The following is a 21,003-nucleotide window of genomic DNA, read 5'->3' on the forward strand; positions in this document are numbered from 1 at the left end:
TGATCCTTAGGGTATCTAGAATAAAGTTTGTGTTTTATTTTCGGTTTCATCAAAAAACATGGCCGCGATGGCTAAAAATAGAATATAGGGGTGAAATACAGTTTTTGGCTTATATCTCAAAAACCAAAGCAGTTAGAGCAAATCTGACATGGGGTAATAGTGTTCATAAGGTAACAGTCTATCAGCCCTGAATTTTTTAGATGAATCTGATAACCCATTGTTGGGTTGCTGCCACTAAATTGGTAATTTTATGAAATTTTGCAGTTTTTGGTTATTATCATGAATAGTATTAATTATAAAGATAAACTGTAAACAGCAAATATGTTCAGCAAAGTAAGATCTACAAATAAGTTTATATGACCAATATTGTCAATTGACCCCTTAAAGAGTTATTGCCCATTAAGGACAATTTTACACAATTTGTTTATCATGTTTTCCACCTTTCAAAAATCTTCTTTTCTGAAACCACTGAACCAATTCCAACCAAACTTAAGCTGAATGATCCTTAGGGTGTTTAGAATAAAGTTTGTGTTTTATTTTCTGTTCGTCAAAAAAATGATCACAACGGCTAAAAATAGAACATAGGGTTAAAATGCAGTTTTTGGTTTGTATTTCAAAAACCAAAGCAATTAGAGCATATCTGTATGGGGGTAAAAGTGTTAACAAGGTCACATTCTATCAGCTTTGAAATTTTCAGATGAATCTAATAACCCATTGTTGGGTTGCTGCCACTAAATTGGTAACTTTAAGGAAATTTCGCAGTTTTTGGTTATCATCTTGAATATTATTAATGATAAAGATAAACTGTAAACAACAAAAAATTTTCAAGTAAGATCTAAAAAATTAAAATTAAAATTTTGTTTGATTTCATAAAATTTTTAATTCTTAAGGTTTTATGATACTAGTATGCTGAATTTAACCCCAAAAAAAACAAACTACGATGAAATTGGACACTTAAGGTAGTTCATAAGTATATATTTTTTGAGACAGAATTTTTTTATAATTTGCCAAAATGAAGATTTTACTATTATACTCTTTTCAAAAATTTAATAAAAAGCATGGGTAACAGTGCTATTTTTCAAGCTATGAGTTGTTGAAAATTGCCAAAATCTGGTTAGTTTGTTCATGAAAAAACACATGTGTGCATAAACAAATTCTATGAGATAGAATTTTGAAATAAATTATGAGAAGATAGGTTTTATAATATGTTTTAAGAAAATAAAAACAAAACATGGTGTCACCGAACTTGTTTTCTTGCTACAAGTTAAAATAAAAAATTTCCCTATTAATAGTCCAGTATAAATTTTGTACTAAAAGAGTTACCTCACCCTAAATGACATATTTGAAAAAAATGATTTTAAAACCAAAGAAATTGACCTTTGTTAAATATTTTGTATAATACAATTAATTAACAAGTTTTCTTTATATCGAAAATTTTCCAATTTTGCAGATTTAGGCAAATAACTAGACCGAATTTGTACTGTGATTGTACAATCCAAGATGGCGGTATACCATGAATCTACTCTTAAACGAAAGAAAATGACAAAAATTAAAGTTGAGTGATTCAGGTTCTTGAGAGCCTCTTGTTACTGTTTATATACATTTTAAGCCATGAGACTTCCTCGGTGCCATTTGGTTTTTCACCAAATTATTCTTTCATTTTGATGGTTCAGATCATTCTTGAGTTCCATACGTTTCATACGTTCTATGTAACTATGCGTAGGGCAAACATTTAAGCCCTTAAATACAAAATTTCCATGTTAAAGATACTGATGACAAATTGACCAGAATTCGACGTTTTCTTAGTAATCTACGACTGCAAGGTTTTTTAGTTGAATTTGAAAACCTGTTTAAAGGGTGGTAAATTTGCACACCATCACGTTGAAATTTGTTGATCTGCCTAACGTGAATCTTATGAGATAATGTAATGTATATTAAGGAAAGGAAGGTTAAAAAAAAAGGAAAAAAGACAATAATCACGAGTACTGCTTTTGTGTCTATACTTATTTATTTATCTTTCAGCTATTTCGCTTTATAAGCAATTTTGTTTATCTACGGATTGTCTTCTGACTTGTGCTTGATTGGTCATCCTAAAGGAAATGGAAAAAAAGTCTTAATAAGTACTATTATTAGAAGATATTGAAGAACTTATATGTTACACAATTTTACAGATGTCATCCACTATTACCTAAGGTGGGGTTCGAATCTGGTTGCTAAGCCATCAATTTTCTATGTTTTATTTTGTATACTGTTGATTTCTCTTTTATTTTTTGCCATGATGTTGTCAGTTTATCATCGGCTTATATATGAGTTAAACTTTCTCTTTGGTATCTTCTGCTTTTTTTTTTACCAAAAGAACAGGGCAAAATTGACGCAGCCGATGAGATTCGATTCAAAATTGAGAATATGGTTGGTCCTAATCGCTCATTGTATGCCAATATTTGTCATTACTAGACGCTTGAAACACAAAGAAACAAATGGAAGTTTTTAACGACCTTGACTGGCTGTACAGTAATTGTACGGTCGGTATCTTGAAACACTCTTTGCTTTAACTAAGATAAAACAAGAAAATGTCTTGATTTTAGTTTGCATTATAACGTGACTCTGTACTTTAAAAGATCCCGTCAGTATGATATTGTTCTATTATATGTCATTATGATTTATTTCTATTATGAATGACAAATTACGTTGAAACACAAACGTCAAAATTATTCAATCGCATAGTGGAATAACCTATTTGTAGATTCTTATAAATTCTATATAACTTTTGGACTATTTTAAATCTCGGTCTATTTCTAAAATTAATTCTTACATACTTTTGATTTTTTAACCCAGTATGCTAACATTGCCCATGTGAAATTTTAAAATTGTTTGTATATATACATTGAACGACAAATGTATGTGACGTATAAAATTTTCTGACGTCAGACACGCGAATCAATGGATGTGTTTGTAGATAGATGTTTTGTGTTCTGTTAAATTGTTCCTTTTAAAATTGTTACACGATGATGACGGCTGTACGCATATTTTGACTTATTTTATTTAATATGTCTGTTTAGTTCACGCATCATTGTAAATAAAACGGAATTCGATGAGACTGTCATCAAAGTGAGAGGTTAAGCACTATAAAACCACCATTTTCTACATTTGAAAATGCCTGTACCAAGTCAGGAATATGACAGTTCTTGTCCATTCGTTGATATGTTGATATGTTTTGTTATATGATTTTTGCCATGTGATTATGGACTTTCCGATTAGATTTTCCTTCAAGTTCAGTATTTTGTGGTTTTACTTTTGAACATTCAGTGTTCTGTTCTATTCTTGTACGAATGTAATTAAACTTGAATACCTTGTTTGATGTATTTCCGTTTTTCTTCCAATGCTTTTGCTGCTTTGCACTTTCTAGGATCACCATTTCTATAACATAATAAACAATAAAGTTTTAACTAAAAAAACCTGACTGCATGTGATGTACTGATATTAACACTGTATACTAATTTTATTTCAGGCCCATTAATTAACAGCCATAACTTGTAAATGTGTTTGGATTATTTTCTTAGATACTAGTGCCTGCATGAATAATTGTAGCAATGAGAGACGCAAAATCTTCCAGCATGTGCTGTATATATTTTGAAAATCATTACTTCAAGTTTTATTTCAATTTTTAATAAATCTGTCTATCAAATTTTGTATAACATACATGAGATAGAGCACGCAATGGAAGTGATCTGACAATTTGTCAATTTGGAGTTGCGTTGGGGATAATGACATCAATACTTGCATTATAAAGATTAAGATAAATATGAGATTAGCCGTACATTAATTAATCTGTGCGCACATCTTTTTTATTTACGTTTTCAAAAAACCTACAGAACCAACAGAATGGTTAGATGCGTATTGTTTGTATTGAAACACTGACATTTTCTCTAGCAAATATTTTATATTGTTATAAATAAAGGTAACAATAGTATACCGCTGTTCAAAACCTATTTATCAAAAATGCATTAACTGTACCTTTGTTATCATATTACAGGTTTATCTTGGATATCTTTACTGCTTTTCATCACAAAAAATTATACAAACGTAAGTTCGAACATCAGCATTTTCGTCCAATCCAAGAACAGATCAGCGGCAACGCCGATGGTGTTACTATAGTTAAGTTATTTTTTATATTTGTTATTCTCATCGGATTTTGTCTAATGGTAAGTCCGTTTCTGTGTGTGTTACATTCTAATGTTCTATGGTTGTTCTCCTCTTATATTTAATGCATTTCCCTCAGTTTTAGTTTGTTACCCCGATTTTGTTTTTTGTCCATCGATTTACGAGTTTTGAACAGCGGTATACTACTGTTGCCTTTATTTAGTATCATTTATGTCAAAGTTGAACAGTCCGAAAACCTATTCATGACTTGGTAATGACCTTATCCGAAGAATATGGTGTGTAAGCATTGGTTTTATAGCTAACCACTTGGACGATAGGTATTTATTGTTTCATTATAATATTGACAACATTAGATTAGCAGTCCAAAAAGACATTATTACTTGGTTTCATAAACTATACAATCGAAACTGCACAAACCAATTAAATTATAACTATTTTTTATTACTTCAACTCCTGTGTCTGATACCTTATACCTAGTCTCTCCCTATAATCTTATAATAAACTTGCCTCACAGGATCAACAATTCTATAGAGCTTTCCCGAGTTCGTTCCACCTCTTGCCACCATATATACTTCTCCTGAAAACATTTTGAATTTTAGCTACAGTCATAGTATCGTAAACATCATTTTGTTTTTTGTCCATGGAAGTATGAGTTTGATCATCGGTATACTACTGTTGCCTTTATTTATAACAATGAGAAATGTGCTAATTTATTTCATATAGAATCCGGAATGTTTTACTCTTCTACATGTTAGATTATGTTGTTATGATATTGTAATTATTTATATCTATTTGTGTTGGCCTAATTTGTTTTGTACGGCCCAAAGTTGTTCACAAAATAATCTTATAACTGTGCAGTGTAGAAATCACCGGAAAAATCATATTTACTGATGGAATAATAGGAACTTTCAATTTGACTTCCATAACGATTCCAGAATGATCAGAATAAAAGATGCGTCTTTTAAACTTCTTACAACTTCTAGAAACTTCCGTTCTCCAGTTTTCTAGGACTTTCCTTTCTACAGTTTTCTGGATATTTCCGTGACAACTATATATATACGGACACTAAAGTTAAACTTTCAGACATAGACATCGTCAGACATCAATATTCTAAGCAGTTGGATTTACAAACTACATCGCACTAGATTGTGATATATTGGCCGCAATATTCTCTTTGGATTCCGAGAAGATTTCCGGAAAAAAGATTTGACTCATATTTTGACAGTTAAGTTGACATTACTATTTGTGTAATACCCGAACTGCTTGTAAACTTGTGTATAATAAATCTTGTTAAATTTTATTATTGATTTGTGTCTTTTGTTGGCTACAATTTAAAGGTTATTTCTGGCCCTTACAATGTCATCAAATGATTTGGTGAGTATAAAAATAAGGTTTGAAAATGAAATTATTTGGTTGCTTTAGTTCCATGTTCCAAAATACCATGTCTTATCATTACATTTATTACATGTTTTTCGCCAAACAAATATATTTCTTTGTGAAGTCTAACATTGAACTATATTTTTGATTTCAGGTAAGGATCAAACATTATCTTTTTACTTTATTTTTTTGGTATTTAATGGCTTGTTTTGGTCAAACATGTCGAAAAAATCATGAATTAAAAGGTGATGATGAAGAGTTGAATATTTAATATTTACCTGATTCGTCTAGTCAACAAGATGTTATATAAATTTCATATGTATTAGTAAGAGGATGAAGAGTTGAATATTTGATATTTACCTGATTCGTCTAGTCCAAAAGATGTAATATAAGTTTCATATGTATTAGTAAGAGGATGAATATTTAATATTTAATATTTACCTGATTCGTCTAGTCCAAAAGATGTAATATCAGTTTCATATGTATTAGTAAGAGGATGAAGAGTTGAATATTTAATATTTACCTGATTCGTCTAGTCCAAAAGATGTAATATCAGTTTCATATGTATTAGTAAGAGGATGAAGAGTTGAATATTTAATATTCACCTGATTCGTCTAGTCCAAAAGATGTACTATCAGTTTCATGTGTATTAGTAAGAGGATGAAAAGTTGAATATTTAATATTTACCTGATTCGTTTAATCAAAAAGATGTAATATCAGTTTCATATGTATTAGTAAGAGGATGAAGAGTTGAATATTTAATATTTACCTGATTCGTCTAGTCTAAAAGATGTAATATCAGTTTCATGTGTATTAGTAAGAGGATGAAGAGTTGAATATTTAATATTTACCCGATTCGTCTAGTCCAAAAGATGTAATATCAGTTTCATATGTATTAGTAAGAGGATGAAGAGTTGAATATTTAATATTCACCTGATTCGTCTAGTCCAAAAGATGTAATATCAGTTTCATATGTATTAGTAAGAGGATGAAGAGTTGAATATTTAATATTCACCTGATTCGTCTAGTCTAAAAGATGTAATATCAGTTTCATGTGTATTAGTAAGAGGATGAAGAGTTGAATATTTAATATTTACCCGATTCGTCTAGTCCAAAAGATGTAATATCAGTTTCATATGTATTAGTAAGAGGATGAAAAGTTGAATATTTAATATTCACCTGATTCGTCTAGTCCAAAAGATGTAATATCAGTTTCATATGTATTAGTAAGAGGATGAAGAGTTGAATATTTAATATTCACCTGATTCGTCTAGTCCAAAAGATGTAATATCAGTTTCATGTGTATTAGTAAGAGGATGAAGAGTTGCATATTTAATATTCACCTGATTCGTCTAGTCCAAAAGATGTAATATCAGTTTCATATGTATTCGTAAGAGGATGAAGAGTTGAATATCTAATATTTACCTGATTCGTCTAGTCCAAAAGATGAAATATTAGTTTCATATGTATTAGTAGGAGGATGAAGAGTTGCATATTTAATATTTACCTGATTCGTCTAGTCCAAAAGATGTAATATCAGTTTCATGTGTATTAGTAAGAGGATAAAGAGTTGAATATTTAATATTTACCTGATTCGTCTAGTCCAAAAGATATAATATCAGTTTCATATGTATTAGTAAGAGGACGAAGAGTTGAATATCTAATATTTACCTGATTCGTCTAGTCCAAAAGATGTAATATCAGTTTCATATGTATTAGTAAGAGGACGAAGAGTTGAATATCTAATATTTACCTGATTCGTCTAGTCCAAAAGATGTAATAAAAGTTTCATGTGTATTAGTAAGAGGTGGAGAACACTGTGTTGAATTACAAAGTCGCAGTTCTCGCCCATTCCATTTATTTATCTTGGGTTTCTCAAACAGACGGAACAATTTTCTACAAAATCAAATTAACATTTTTTATGCATCAGTTTAAAACTTGGATTTGTTGTCTCTCATTCGATTTATGACTTTTGAACACCGGTATACTTCTGTTGCCTTTATTTACCTACACCTGTTATATACTTTTATTCTAATATACATTTTTGTTATATTAGGAGTTTGGGTAAAGGTCGTGTCATTACAATTCGGAATGTGTGCTCAATTTTGTAGCAATTGCAAATTGTCTTTAGCCTTTCACTCCGATTTTACCGAATTAATACAATTTTACGTTAATGCCTTATCCATACCCCATAACCGAATTTGAACAGTCTAATTTACGATGAGGTTTACGTGAAGATGATAGACAAAACTATAATCGATCAAGCCATACAATATATAACAATATAAATACAAATTAGGAGTGAACGCAGGTATCTAAGGAAGACTAATTCTCTTCTCCATTAGTGTCGCCCGCATGATGTTAATTTTAAACTTTTCCATTAAAATCCTTATTTCAATCGCTTCCTTGGACGCAGAAATCCTCTTACCAAGGACAACACAAGTAAATCTGATTTGTATTCCGTCCTTATGTATGTGCTACTGGCATGTAGTTTTGCAATGGGAATATGATTAGTGTTTACACATTTCGTCAAATGTTATTCTTAGTTCTAAATCAATCCTCACTTTCTTTTTCTACATGTTAGTCATGTTATATCCAACACTTAAATGTATCTTGAATTTTCTCTCATATCGTCATGTCTTTTACAGCCTACTATACATGTATACGAGGTGCACATACAGGGTCTTCATTTAGCATTAGATAAACTTATAAAGGTTTTTATCAGTCCAGGAAGTTTGCCAGTCGATACCGATTTCACGGGAAAATGTATAATTTAAACATATAATAGAAGAAAGATGACGAGTTATAAATTAACTGTTAATAATTTCAGTTTTAAGGTATTAAGAAGGGAGCTTCCAAAACGAATACCGATATTACATAACCATTAGATGAATTAAACGTACAATATATTTAGAAAGATGAAAAACGATGAAGACAGTCAACAGTACACAAAACAATACACAGATAACTAGACTGAGATTGAGCAGAAAACCGTGGAGGGTTTATTGTAGAGTAAACAGTTCTATATCACATGTGACGCACAACGTGTCACTCATTTTCAGTAACTGGTAATATGTCACATCGGTGATATAATAAAGGTCAAGTCAAGTGGAATACACCCATAGTCATATGTGACACAAACATTCCATAACGGTCAACCAAATCATGATTCGGTTCGTAAAAGTTTCGAAAGTATAAATATCTAGCAAGAAAATAGCGATAAGACACGCAAGTCCGCAACTATCGAATCACCTAAATATTATGTTAGACCCATGTCTCTAATTTAGAACACATCTAATGCAACGCACAAAGAAGTATTTAATGATATAAATTGTATTCCCTTTTTACAAAATCGCCAAAACTCAACTTATACCTATATATCGACATATCGACTCCAGAATATTTGTTAGAATACATTTTATGTATTTTTCATAAATTGTTTAATTGCAATTTTTTTTGTAGTTCTCGAATTTGAAGAAAATCAATATGAAACTACAAATTAATTTCATAATTATTTGTTGTAGATATTTTTTTGTGTGTATATGTACAATACATGAAATGAAAAAATGAAAAATATAAAATATAAACCAGACTCACCCACTCATATAGTCACCGAATATGTAAAACCGGCGTAGTCTGGGGTTCAGACATCCGCTGTAAAACTGTCCGCCGATAACTGAACTTCCGATGTCGTGTGAGTAGGCAAATACAGGTTTAACTTCCGATCCTAAATCAGAAACATATGCTGTTTTGACGTATTCAATGGTTAAGAATGGATAAATTACAATTAGATAATAAGGGATTATGTGTCTTACAAAAACAAAGCAGGAAATCTAAAAGAGATATGTATTCCTCTGCATTTGTTTCTACTACAGAATCATTGTGTTGTTGAAACTTAAAGGAATTTACCTTCTACATGACTATTATCTTTATAGTCAAAACAAGGCTGAAGAACTCACCTTTTTTCCCGCACGTCTTATTTTTAAAACATTCAAATCCTTCCCGATCATTCCATCCATAGTTAGCTCCCTTTTGAATTAGATCAACTTCTTCGAATCTGTTTTGTCCAACATCACCACACATTATTCTTCCATTCTTTTTACCTTAATCATAGAAACACTAATCAAATTTGCGAAATGGTCATAATTTTTTAATAATTTTTATTTGCATATGTAAATATAGGAAGATGTGGTATGAATGCCAATGAGACAACTCTACATCCAAGTATTAATTTATAGTAGTAAACCATTATAGGTCACGGTAAGGCCTTCAACACGGAGCCTTGGCTCACACCGAAGCAATTTTTCTAAACCTAACTGGTTGATGTAGTTTTCATTGCAAATATAGTTAAGGTAATCGATCGCATTTACAAGTTGAAATATCTTTATTTTATGGCTGAGGATGCAAACAAAAAAAACATTTATCAAACGTTTTTTTTCTCTCCAAAATCAACATATAGAATACTGAAAAAATTCTTCCTATTTTGAAAATTAAGCATATACCCAAATTTATATTTTATAATAAGCCTTTGTTGAACAAAAACAAATGAAATAGTATAAGACTCACCTGATTCCTTTCCGCATCTCCAGATATTTCTGACACCGTAAGCATATATTTCTGGCCTGAAAGTCTGTCGCTTGTGTATAAATGGGTTATCTGGCGGTATGGCATAACCCCGTCTATTGCCCATTTTATTTATGTCTATTCTTAGAACCTTTCCTAGCAAGGACATTCTGTAATGTTTTAATGTACTTAAGGTTATGACACTTCATAATAAAAGAAAAACAAAATTGAAAAGAAAGAAATATCAGTGGACCCCCCAAAAAATTTACTTTTTACTGATTATCACTTATATATGATTTACAAGCATTTAACTCATGAGGTATTGAAAACATATGTCAAACTATGCAGATTATATTTATCAAACCGAAAAATACAGCAAAAAAAAATGTATTAAATTGTTGCATAACCTCTTTCGTGAAGTCACTTATAACTTACATGTTGTGATTCTACAACTATATATATCTGACCTACTACGTATGAACCCAAAGCAACTAAATCCATGCTTTCCTACGGTTACCAGTAAATTCATTCTGAAACTTATTGTATACTGAACAACCATCGAGAGTTTCATTTAAAAAAAATGATTGCGTCGGGACATTTTTTGTTAGGATACGTGTAAATTCAAAATAAAGGGTCAGATAATCAACAACTCCATCACTTTACGCTCTCTTACGTCAGTGTGGTTAGAAAGAAGGCGACTAAGTGTATGTATTACATGAAATTAGTATGTTTTGTGCATCTGTCTGTGTAAAAGGCTTTTTATAAAATGTATATGTTTATTTGATCAAGTCAAATGACAAATTGGAATATTACCTTGTTTATAAACAAAAATATAGCTGTTATACTAGTTAAATAATATGTCTTTTATTCACGTCTTTTATTGTAGAATCTTACTTACTTGTTTTGAGCAAATCCTCTTGGATCTCCCGCAGAACCTCCATCACCAACAAATATATAAAGGTAACCGTCGTCTCCAAATATAATCTAAATAAATATACAAAGGTAAGCGTCTTCTCCAAATATAATCTGAATAAAACATAATTAAAAGAATCGGTATTATCTTGTGAAAGACAACTGAAAGAGTTTACTTATTATTTGGACAATTTCCTTATGATTCAGCACTTACAATAAGAAATAGCACAATAGGCTGCAAACAGAATATATCAAACACCCATTTAGAAGGACACAACAAAAATATAGGCATATATAATACTAGTAATTCAAATTTTAGCAAAAAAGTCGATAGTTGAAGTCACATGAATTCAAAAATTGTAAGACCAAGTATTCTTGCAAGCAAAGCATGTTTACTGTCGTGGTTTTCACATATTATTTCATATGTCATATTTTTGTAAAAAAAAGGTAATATTTTTAAATTTTAATTATTTATACCAAGTCATGTTCCTCTATTTTCAGTTTCTTGTCTGAAGTTCTGTTTGAAATCCCCTTATTTGAGACTTTTGAATTTGTCTTTTGTGGTTGCCATTGATGACACTGTATAATTTTAACTATTAGATTTCTTATTTAATCAGTTGCGTATATATTTGCTACATTAAAAATACGGCATTATTCTGTATTGAATAAGATGAATATGCTGTTTATACTAACTGAAATTGTTACGAATTGAGCTGTAAATATTCTCCTTGTCAACATTTATAACAAGTTTCGACATGTTATTTGTAATCCTGTTTGCACCAATTAAAGCGATTCATTAATCATTTTCGCTCGAATTTCATAAAAACTATTTGAATTTTTATGAATTATCTTTTTCTTTTCATTATGATAAAAACAGAATTATATTTAAAGATTATCGATTAGTTGGATTTTTAGTTTCCTTATGCATCGTCATTAACCGCCATAGCAACAATTATATTGTCAGCAGGTGAATTTAAATGTGTAAGCATACCACTGTTATCTCTTAATTGAATGGGCTTGTGTTTCCAATAATATTTTTTTTTATGATAGAGAGTTATTTACAATAAGCATAATTCGGTTTGTCTTTAAGAAGTTAATATTATAATGAGGAAACAGCAGCTATTCAATCATGATGATAACGTATTTATAAATTTTCTGTTTACAAAACCTTGAATTTTTCGAAAAACTAAGGATTTTCTTACCCCAGGAGTAGATTACCTTAGCCGTATTTGGCACAACTTTTTGGAATTTTGGATCCTCAATGCTCTTCAACTTTGTATTGATTTGGCTTTTTAACTATTTTGATCTGAGCGTCACTGATGAGTCTTATGTAGACGAAACGCGCGTCTGGCGTATAAATTATAATCCTGGTACTTTTGATAACTATTTAGTATGTGTAACATAAAACGCAGTCGAAATGTCATTAAAAGGTTGTATGATGTCTCATTAATCTAACATGTACCCGACAGATATAACGTCGTTAAAGTTTTTCCTAACCTTTTCTCAATTTAAGCTTAGACCGAGAGACACAAAAATGTTTAAGGAATGTTTTACTTCTATATTACAAATAAGAGACAAAATGTGGTTGAAGGATTGTAGAACCCTTTATCAATCTAACATATAACTGAGAGTTAACGTCGTTGATGGTTTGCTTAACCTTTTCTCAATTAAACATATACCCGAGTGTTAAAGTCGTTCAAGGATTGCCTGACATTTTCTTAATCTAACATATACTTGAGGGTTAAAGTCGTTGATGGATTTCCCAACCTTTTCTTAATCTAACATATACCTGAGAGTTAAAGTCGTCGAAGGATTGCCTGACCTTTTCTTAATCTAACATATACCTGAGAGTTAAAGTCGTTGAAGGATTGCCTGACCTTTTCTTAATCTAACATATACCTGAGAGTTAAAGTCGTTAAAGGATTGGCTGACCTTTTCTTAATCTAATATATACCTGAGAGTTAAAGTCGTTGAAGGATTGCCTGACCCTTTCGTAATCTAACATATACCTGAGAGTTAACGTCATTAAAGGATTGCCTGTCATTTTTTTTAATCTAACATATACCTGGGAGTTAAAGTCGTTAAAGGATTGGCTGACATTTTCTTAATCTAACATATACCTGAGAGTTAACGTCGTTAAAGGATTGCCTGTCATTTTTTTTAATCTAACATATACCTGGGAGTTAAAGTCGTTAAAGGATTGGCTGACATTTTCTCAATCTAACATATACCTGAGAGTTAACGTCATTAAAGGATTGGCTGACATTTTCTTAATCTAACATATACCTGAGAGTTAACGTCGTTAAAGGATTGGCTGTCATTTTCTTAATCTAACATATACCTGAGAGTTAAAGTCGTTAAAGGATTGCCTGACCTTTTCTTAATCTATCATATACCTGAGAGTTAACGTCATTAAAGGATTGCCTGTCATTTTTTCAATCTAACATATACCTGAGAGTTAAGGTCGTTAAAGGATTGCCTGTCATTTTCTTAATCTAACATATACCTGAGAGTTAAAGTCCTTAAAGGATTGGCTGATATTTTCTTAATCTAACATATACCTGAGAGTTAAAGTCGTTAAAGGATTGCCTGACCTTTTCTTAATCTAACATATACCTGAGAGTTAACGTCGTTAAAGGATTGGCTGACCTTTTCTTAATCTAACATTTACCTGGGAGTTAAAGTCGTTAAAGGATTGCCTGTCCTTTTCTTAATCTAACATATACCTGAGAGTTAATGTCGTTAAAGGATTGCCTGACCTTTTCTTAATCTAACATATACCTGAGAGTTAAAGTCGTTAATGGATTGCCTGACATTTTCTTAATCTAACATATACCTGAGAGTTAAAGTCGTTAAAGGATTGCCTGACCTTTTCTTAATCTAACATATACCTGAGAGTTAAAGTCGTTGAAGGATTGTCTGACCTTTTTTTAATCTAACATATACCTGAGAGTTAAAGTCGTTGAAGGATTGCCTGACCCTTTCGTAATCTAACATATACCTGAGAGTTAACGTCATTAAAGGATTGCCTGTCATTTTCTTAATCTAACATATACCTGAGAGTTAAAGTCGTTAAAGGTTTGCCTAACATTTTCTTAATCTAACATATACCTGAGAGTTAAAGTCGTTAGGGAGTTAACGTCGTTAAAGGATTGGCTGACCTTTTCTTAATCTAACATATACCTTGGAGTTAAAGTCGTTGAAGGATTGCCTGACATTTTCTCAATCTAACATATACCTGGGAGTTAAAGTCGTTAAAGGATTGGCTGACCTTTTCTTAATCTAACATATACCTGAGAGTTAACGTCGTTAAAGGATTGCCTGACATTTTCTTAATCTAACATATACCTGGAAGTTAAGGTCGTTAAAGGATTGGCTGACCGTTTCTTAATCTAACATATACCTGGGAGTTAAAGTCGTTAATGGATGGCCTGTCATTTTTTTAATCTAACATATACCTGAGAGTTAACGTCGTTAAAGGATTGCCTGACCTTTTAGTAATCTAACATATACCTGAGTGTTAACGTCGTTAAAGGATTGCCTGTCATTTTTTTAATCTAACATATACCTGAGAGTTAAGGTCGTTAAAGGATTGCCTGTCATTTTCTTAATCTAACATATACCTGAGAGTTAAAGTCGTTAAATGATTGGCTGACATTTTCTTAATCTAATATATACCTGAGAGTTAAAGTCGTTGAAGGATTACCTGACCCTTTCTTAATCTAACATATACCTGGGAGTTAACGTCATTAAAGGATTGCCTGTCATTTTCTTAATCTAACATATAACTGAGAGTTAAAGGGATAATTCGCGAATTTTCACTTTTCATCTTATTTTGTTCATAATACCATAAAAAACATATTCACCAAGTTTTATTTTGAAATGAAATCTAATAAAGGAGAAAATTGGGAATTATTAATTTTATTTCTTGAAACTTCCTGACTTATGTGACGTAGTTTAAGTCTTTGATGCATGCCGGGAGTGAAAATATCTCATTTAAGTCTTGTTCGTTAACCATTTAATAACGCCATTTAAAGCGCATCGACGACTTTTGGTGTAGCTATTAACCAACGAAAAATAAGTGATAGCCATGCAACTTTTAAAATTAGATCGTGTGGATATTTTAAATCGAATTTTAATAATAAAATTAATTCATACAAGAGAACATTTTTATGATTTTTTCTACAAATACTTTAAACAAACATATGAAATTGACATGATCAATAGTGTAATAAAAATACACGTTTGTATTTTGACCTTTTTGCTTCATTCCAGCAAACATTTTCACTTGCTTGTACGGTGGAAATAAAATGTGTATTGTTTTGTGACACCTAAAGAATGAGTGCGTCGGTTAACTCAAGGTAATTAAAGGATTAGCATTATGTAATTCTAATCCTTTGATCCTCATTCAGTGAAATCTAGGCGTCACGGTTTACTGGCTTGAAGGTGTGAACAACATTTCGTATGAATTGAAAACGGGAGTCAGTCAAAGTTTTAGACACAGAAATCAAGGACTTATATAGACGTCCCTGCAGAAATGTAAAAAAAAGTTAATTAATTAACGGGAATAATAAGGTCTCACAATAACTGGATAGCTGTTGTATATTTTTATATTTTGCATAAGCATGATAAGATCACTTTTAAATGAATGATGACTTTTGATTAATTCAGTAACGATAAAATACTTTATTATTTTAATTGAAGTATAAATTCATAATAAAAATGGCCTTCTAATTACGAGCGTATGAACCAAAAATTGTACTATTTTAGATTAGGATCGGCAGCCTTAAATATTTCAAACAGATCATTAACAATTGCAATTATATAATTTAGTCCATCCAAAGTTATCTTTAATTACCTATTTAGGAATTAATGTTTTCATCAAAATATTTCAAATCTCACAAAGCACGAATACTTCAGATATTTGATAATTTTTTTAAAAAATTGACAGAAAATTTAAGAATCTTTTTGGAATGGAATCGAAATTTACGAACATATATGCTTTTCAAGTGTGAAAAACAACAACATTTTGCTTTACATAATCGGGAATGTCCTTAACAAAATAGTCTTCGTCTCACACCGTAACTATATCGGGCCCAATTATATATAATACTTTAGCTATTTGACCACCAATGTATAAAAAAACAAAAAACAGAACGAATTTAATGTCATCTTTCCCTATTGCTTAATGTTATTATAAGTCTGTTTCAACTGGCAAGAATACCTATAAAGCGGACAAGCAGTTTGTTCTTTAAATTGCTGTCATTGAATATCAAGAAAGAAAATAAATCCCGAAATTGATTTGAAACTTTGATACTCTATAGTTTTCCTGGAAAATATTCACATCCCTTAGGGATTATTAGTGTACGTCCAGTTGCGTACATATAACATGCATGTCGGAACAATTGTGATGATGACGAATTTCTTCTTTTATTCGAGAACAATCTAATTGATATATAGATGTCCATAACTTCGATGAGCCAAAGAAAGTTATATATCGACCTGTATTTAAATCTCTTCTTCTTCTTCTTTTGGTATACAATAGTCTTTCGACATTTGATGATTACATACTGTTGGCATACGTGGACTAGTCCACTAACAAAACTTTTACCACAATTTACACAAAATGTATGTTTCTTTCTTATGTACAATGTATACATGTATATATTTGAATTTGCGCTATAGTTCCGTAACTTTTTATCCTGGCGTATATACGATGGTCGACAAGTGCGTACATTTTTTTAAATCAAAATTTCTGGTATGGTCCGATCTGTCCTTCACCATTGACAAAAAATATGTATATAGATTTTTATTTCATCAAATCTGTTGTTTATTTTTAGGTATTATCTATATTTTTATAAATAATTTTCTTTACATCAGAAATTTTATTCATAAACAAGCGTATGAGCAAGGATTTGTATAGTTAGACTAACTATACAAATCCTTGGTATGAGTTTAGTAATGACTAGTATATAATATCACTTTCGGACACGCAAGATAGAGATGCATATTATACACCTAATAGTTCAAAATGGAAAGTTATAAGTTATCGGCCGTGTACACTGACCAATACCCTAAGAAGTGAAACGATGCATGAATTTGCAAGCTCGACAGGAAATCGCTTGAATACCTGGACGTGTCACACCCCCTGCAATACCTTTGGGAGTAATACCTTTAGCCATGCAGGTGATCAGTGGAGCGAAGATCCTAATTTATTTGAATAAAGTTTATTACATAAAAGAATTATGAACTAATTAGATTTCCGAAAACAATTCAAGTTTCACGGAACACTTATTTATGATTTGAAACTTTTACTTTTTAACTAATTCCAATACTATTATTATTGTTAAAAATAACAGATCATGGTTATTAAAAAAAAAAAGATAAGAAAATTGTCTGTATCAACTTAGTTATAGTTAACTAGTCGGATAAAACAATCGTACGATTGACAAGATATCAACACGCAATTACGACTACATCGGGTTACTGTAGTTTTGGTCCTTAGACATATCTTGGGAGCAATTCGGAGAAGGTAACAAAATGGCCGACCGGAGAGAATTGATACTCTAAATTTAAAATCGATGGTGATCTCTTATCAAGCAGAATAAAACTTTAATATTCATGAATTTGAGCATTTTTATACAGAATGAACATAATATCAACTTTTGATTTTTTTGCGAAGTTTCCCTTTAACGTCGTTGATGGTTTGCCTGACCTTTTCTTAATCTAATATATACCTGAGAGTTAACGTCGTTGAAGGATTGCCTGACAAATTTTCTTAATCTAACATATACCTGAGAGTTAAAGTCATTAAAGGATTGCCTGACATTTTCTTAATCTAACATATACCTGAGAGTTAACGTCGTTAATGGATGGCCTGACCTTTTCTTAATCTAACATATACCTGAGAGTTAAAGTCGGTAAAGGATTGCCTGACCTTTTTTCAATCTAACATATACCTGAGAGTTAACGTCGTTAACGGATTGCCTGTCATTTTTTTAATTTATAATATATACCTGAGAGTTAAAGTCGTTGAAGGATTGTCTGACCTTTTCTTAATCTAACATATACCTGAGAGTTAACGTCGTTAAAGGATTGCCTGTCATTTTCTTAATCTAACATATACCTGAGAGTTAAAGTCGTTGAAGGATTGGCTGATATTTTCTTAATCTGACATATACCTGAGAGTTAAAGTCGTTAAAGGATTGCCTGACATTTTCTTAATCTAACATATACCTGGGAGTTAAAGTCGTTGAAGGATTGCCTGACATTTTCTCAATCTAACATATAACTGAGAGTTAACGTCTTTGATGGTTTGCCTAACCTTTTCTTAATCTAACATATAACTGAGAGTAAACGTCGTTGATGGATTGTCTAACCTTTTCTCTATCTCAGATATACCCTAGAGTTAAAACGTCGTTGAAGAATTGCCTAACCTTTTCTCAATTCAACATATGCCCGACAGATAAAACTTCGTTGCCTAGCCTTTTTTAAACCTAATATATAAATGAGAGTAAACGTCGTTGATGGGTTGTCTAACCTTTTCTCTATCTCAGATATACCCGAGAGTTAAAACGTCGTTGAAGAATTGCATAACCTTTTCTCAATCTAACATAGAAGTGAGAGTTAACGTCGTTGATGGATTGTCTAACCTTTTTTCAATCTAACATATGACCGACAGATAAAACGTCGTTGCCTAGCCTTTTTTCAATCTAATATATAAATGAGAGTTAACGTCGTTGATGGTTTGTCTAACCCTTTATCAATCTAACATATAACTGAGAGTTAACGTCGTTGATGGATTGTCTAAATTTTTCTCAATCTAACATATATACCCGAGAGTTAAAACTTGGTTTAAGGATTGCCTGACCTTTTCTCAATCAAAAATATACCCGAGAGTAAAAATGCCGCTGAAGGGTTGCCTAACCTTTTCTGAACAAACATATAACTGACAGTTAACGTCGTTGATGGATTTCCTTACATTTTCTTAATCTAACATTTATCAAAGAGTCAAAACCTGGTTGATGGATTGCCTTACCTTTTCTCAATCTAACATATACCAGAGAGATGAAACTTGGTTGAAGGATTGCCTTACATTTTCGTAATCAAACATATACCCGCAAGTTAACGTGGTTTATGGATTGGCTAGCCTTTTCTCAATCTAAGATATAACTGAGAGTTAACGTCGTTGATGGTTTGCCTAATTTTTTCTCAATCTGACATATACCCGAGCTATAAAACGTCGTAGAAGGATTGTCTAACTTTTTATCAATCTAACATATCACGAGAGATAACACGCCTTTAAAGGATTGCATAACCTTTTCTCAATCTAACATATGACTGTGAGGCAGAACGTTATTTAAGGATTGTATCACCTTTCTTCAATCTAACATGTACCCGACAGTTAAAACTTCGTTGAAAATTTTTTGAATCTGTGTTCAATCTAATATATACCCTTCAGTCAAAACGTCGTTGAAGTATTGTTTAACCTGTTTTCAATCTAATATATACCCGACAGTCAATACATTATGAAAGGATTTTATCACCTCTTTTCAATCTAATATATACCCGACAGTCAAAACGTCGTTGAAGTATTGTTTAACCTGTTTTCATTCTTATATATACCGGAGGGTCAATACGTCGTTGACGGATTGTTTCGCTTTTTCTGAATCCAACATATGCCTGAGAGTAAAAACGTCATAAAAAGGATTGCATAACCTTTTGTTAATCTAACATTTGCCGATGTTGTAATCAAAACGTCATTTGAGGATTGTAATAAAATTAACGGTACCAATTTTCCTGCACCAGATGCGCATTTCGACAATACATGTCTCTTCAGTGATGCTCTTGGCCAAAAAATTAATATTTGAAATCCAAAGCTTATATAAAAGATGAGGAGCTATAATCCAAAAGGTCCAAAAAGTATAGCCAAATCCGTGAAAGGAATCAGAGCTTTGCATGAGGGAGATACATTCCTTAATTTATAATTATTTCTATAATTTTGTAACAGTAAATTTTAATAACACAGAAAAATCCTTATTTTCATGCCAGTACCGAAGTACTGGCTACTGGGGTGGTGATACCCTCGGGGACTAATAATCCACCAGCAGAGGCAGTACTAAAATTAACGGTACCAATTTTCTTGCAACAGATGCGCATTTCGACAATACATGTCTCTTCAGTGATGCTCGTGGCCAAAATATTTGAAATCCAAAGCTTGTATAAAAGATGAGGAGCTATAATCCAAAAGGTCCAAAAACTATAGCCAAATCCGTGAAAGGAATCAGAGCTTTGCATGAGGGAGATACATTCCTTAATTTATAATAATTTCTATCATTTTGTAACAGTAAATTTTAATAACACAAAAAAATTGTAACTATCATCTTCAATTTATCATATACCCGAGAGTCAAAACGTCATTGAGAGATTGTCTTACCTCTCCTCCATTATGGTTACTGAATGGTTGTTGTATTTCCATGATTAATTTTTCTGATGACTTATCAGCAATGCCCGGATTTTGCCGCGATACACTGAATTCACACAAACGAGTTACGTGGTCATCTGATGAGTTCTTTGGTTTCGCTCTACTTGAATAGTATACGAAGAATCGACCATTTTTCTTGAAACTAGGATGAAAGGCTAATCCAAGTAAACCTCTTTCACCTCCAGTCTTGACGTTCTCTGTTATATTTAAGAATGGTGTTTTAGACTTAACTCCGTTATTATTGAAAACATGAACTACACCTTTTTGTTCACCAACAAATAATCGTTCTGTCCCATCACCTGCATTCTGAATGATGAGGGGGTCATCGAGGATAGAAGACAGTTCTTCCATGCAAACACAAACCCATGTCTTCTTTAATTGTGCGACTATGAGTTCAAGTTTGCTCAGAAATATAATCAAGACAACAAACTTCGTGATAAACAGTTTCAACATGATCACAGATTATTTTCATTAAACTAACAGCAACAACAAAAAACAACGCATAG

At 31.6% G+C, this 21,003-nt stretch overlaps 1 protein-coding gene across 1 annotated transcript; it reads right to left on the bottom strand.

Annotated features, from left to right (window-relative positions):
• Positions 1 to 1,989: 1,989 nt before the first annotated feature.
• Positions 1,990 to 21,003, bottom strand: LOC139517978 (HHIP-like protein 2). Its single transcript, XM_071309552.1, has 9 exons — positions 20,450 to 21,003; positions 11,000 to 11,085; positions 10,105 to 10,271; positions 9,498 to 9,641; positions 9,136 to 9,265; positions 7,292 to 7,434; positions 4,669 to 4,738; positions 3,350 to 3,417; positions 1,990 to 2,090 (listed from the first exon to the last, which is right to left on the bottom strand). Exons 1-9 carry the CDS (start codon positions 20,948 to 20,950, stop codon positions 2,086 to 2,088), a joined length of 1,314 nt encoding a protein of 437 aa, XP_071165653.1. The 5' UTR covers positions 20,951 to 21,003; the 3' UTR covers positions 1,990 to 2,085.

This window comes from Mytilus edulis, chromosome 3, assembly GCF_963676685.1.
Source record: "Mytilus edulis chromosome 3, xbMytEdul2.2, whole genome shotgun sequence".
Lineage (NCBI taxonomy): Eukaryota > Metazoa > Mollusca > Bivalvia > Mytilida > Mytilidae > Mytilus > Mytilus edulis.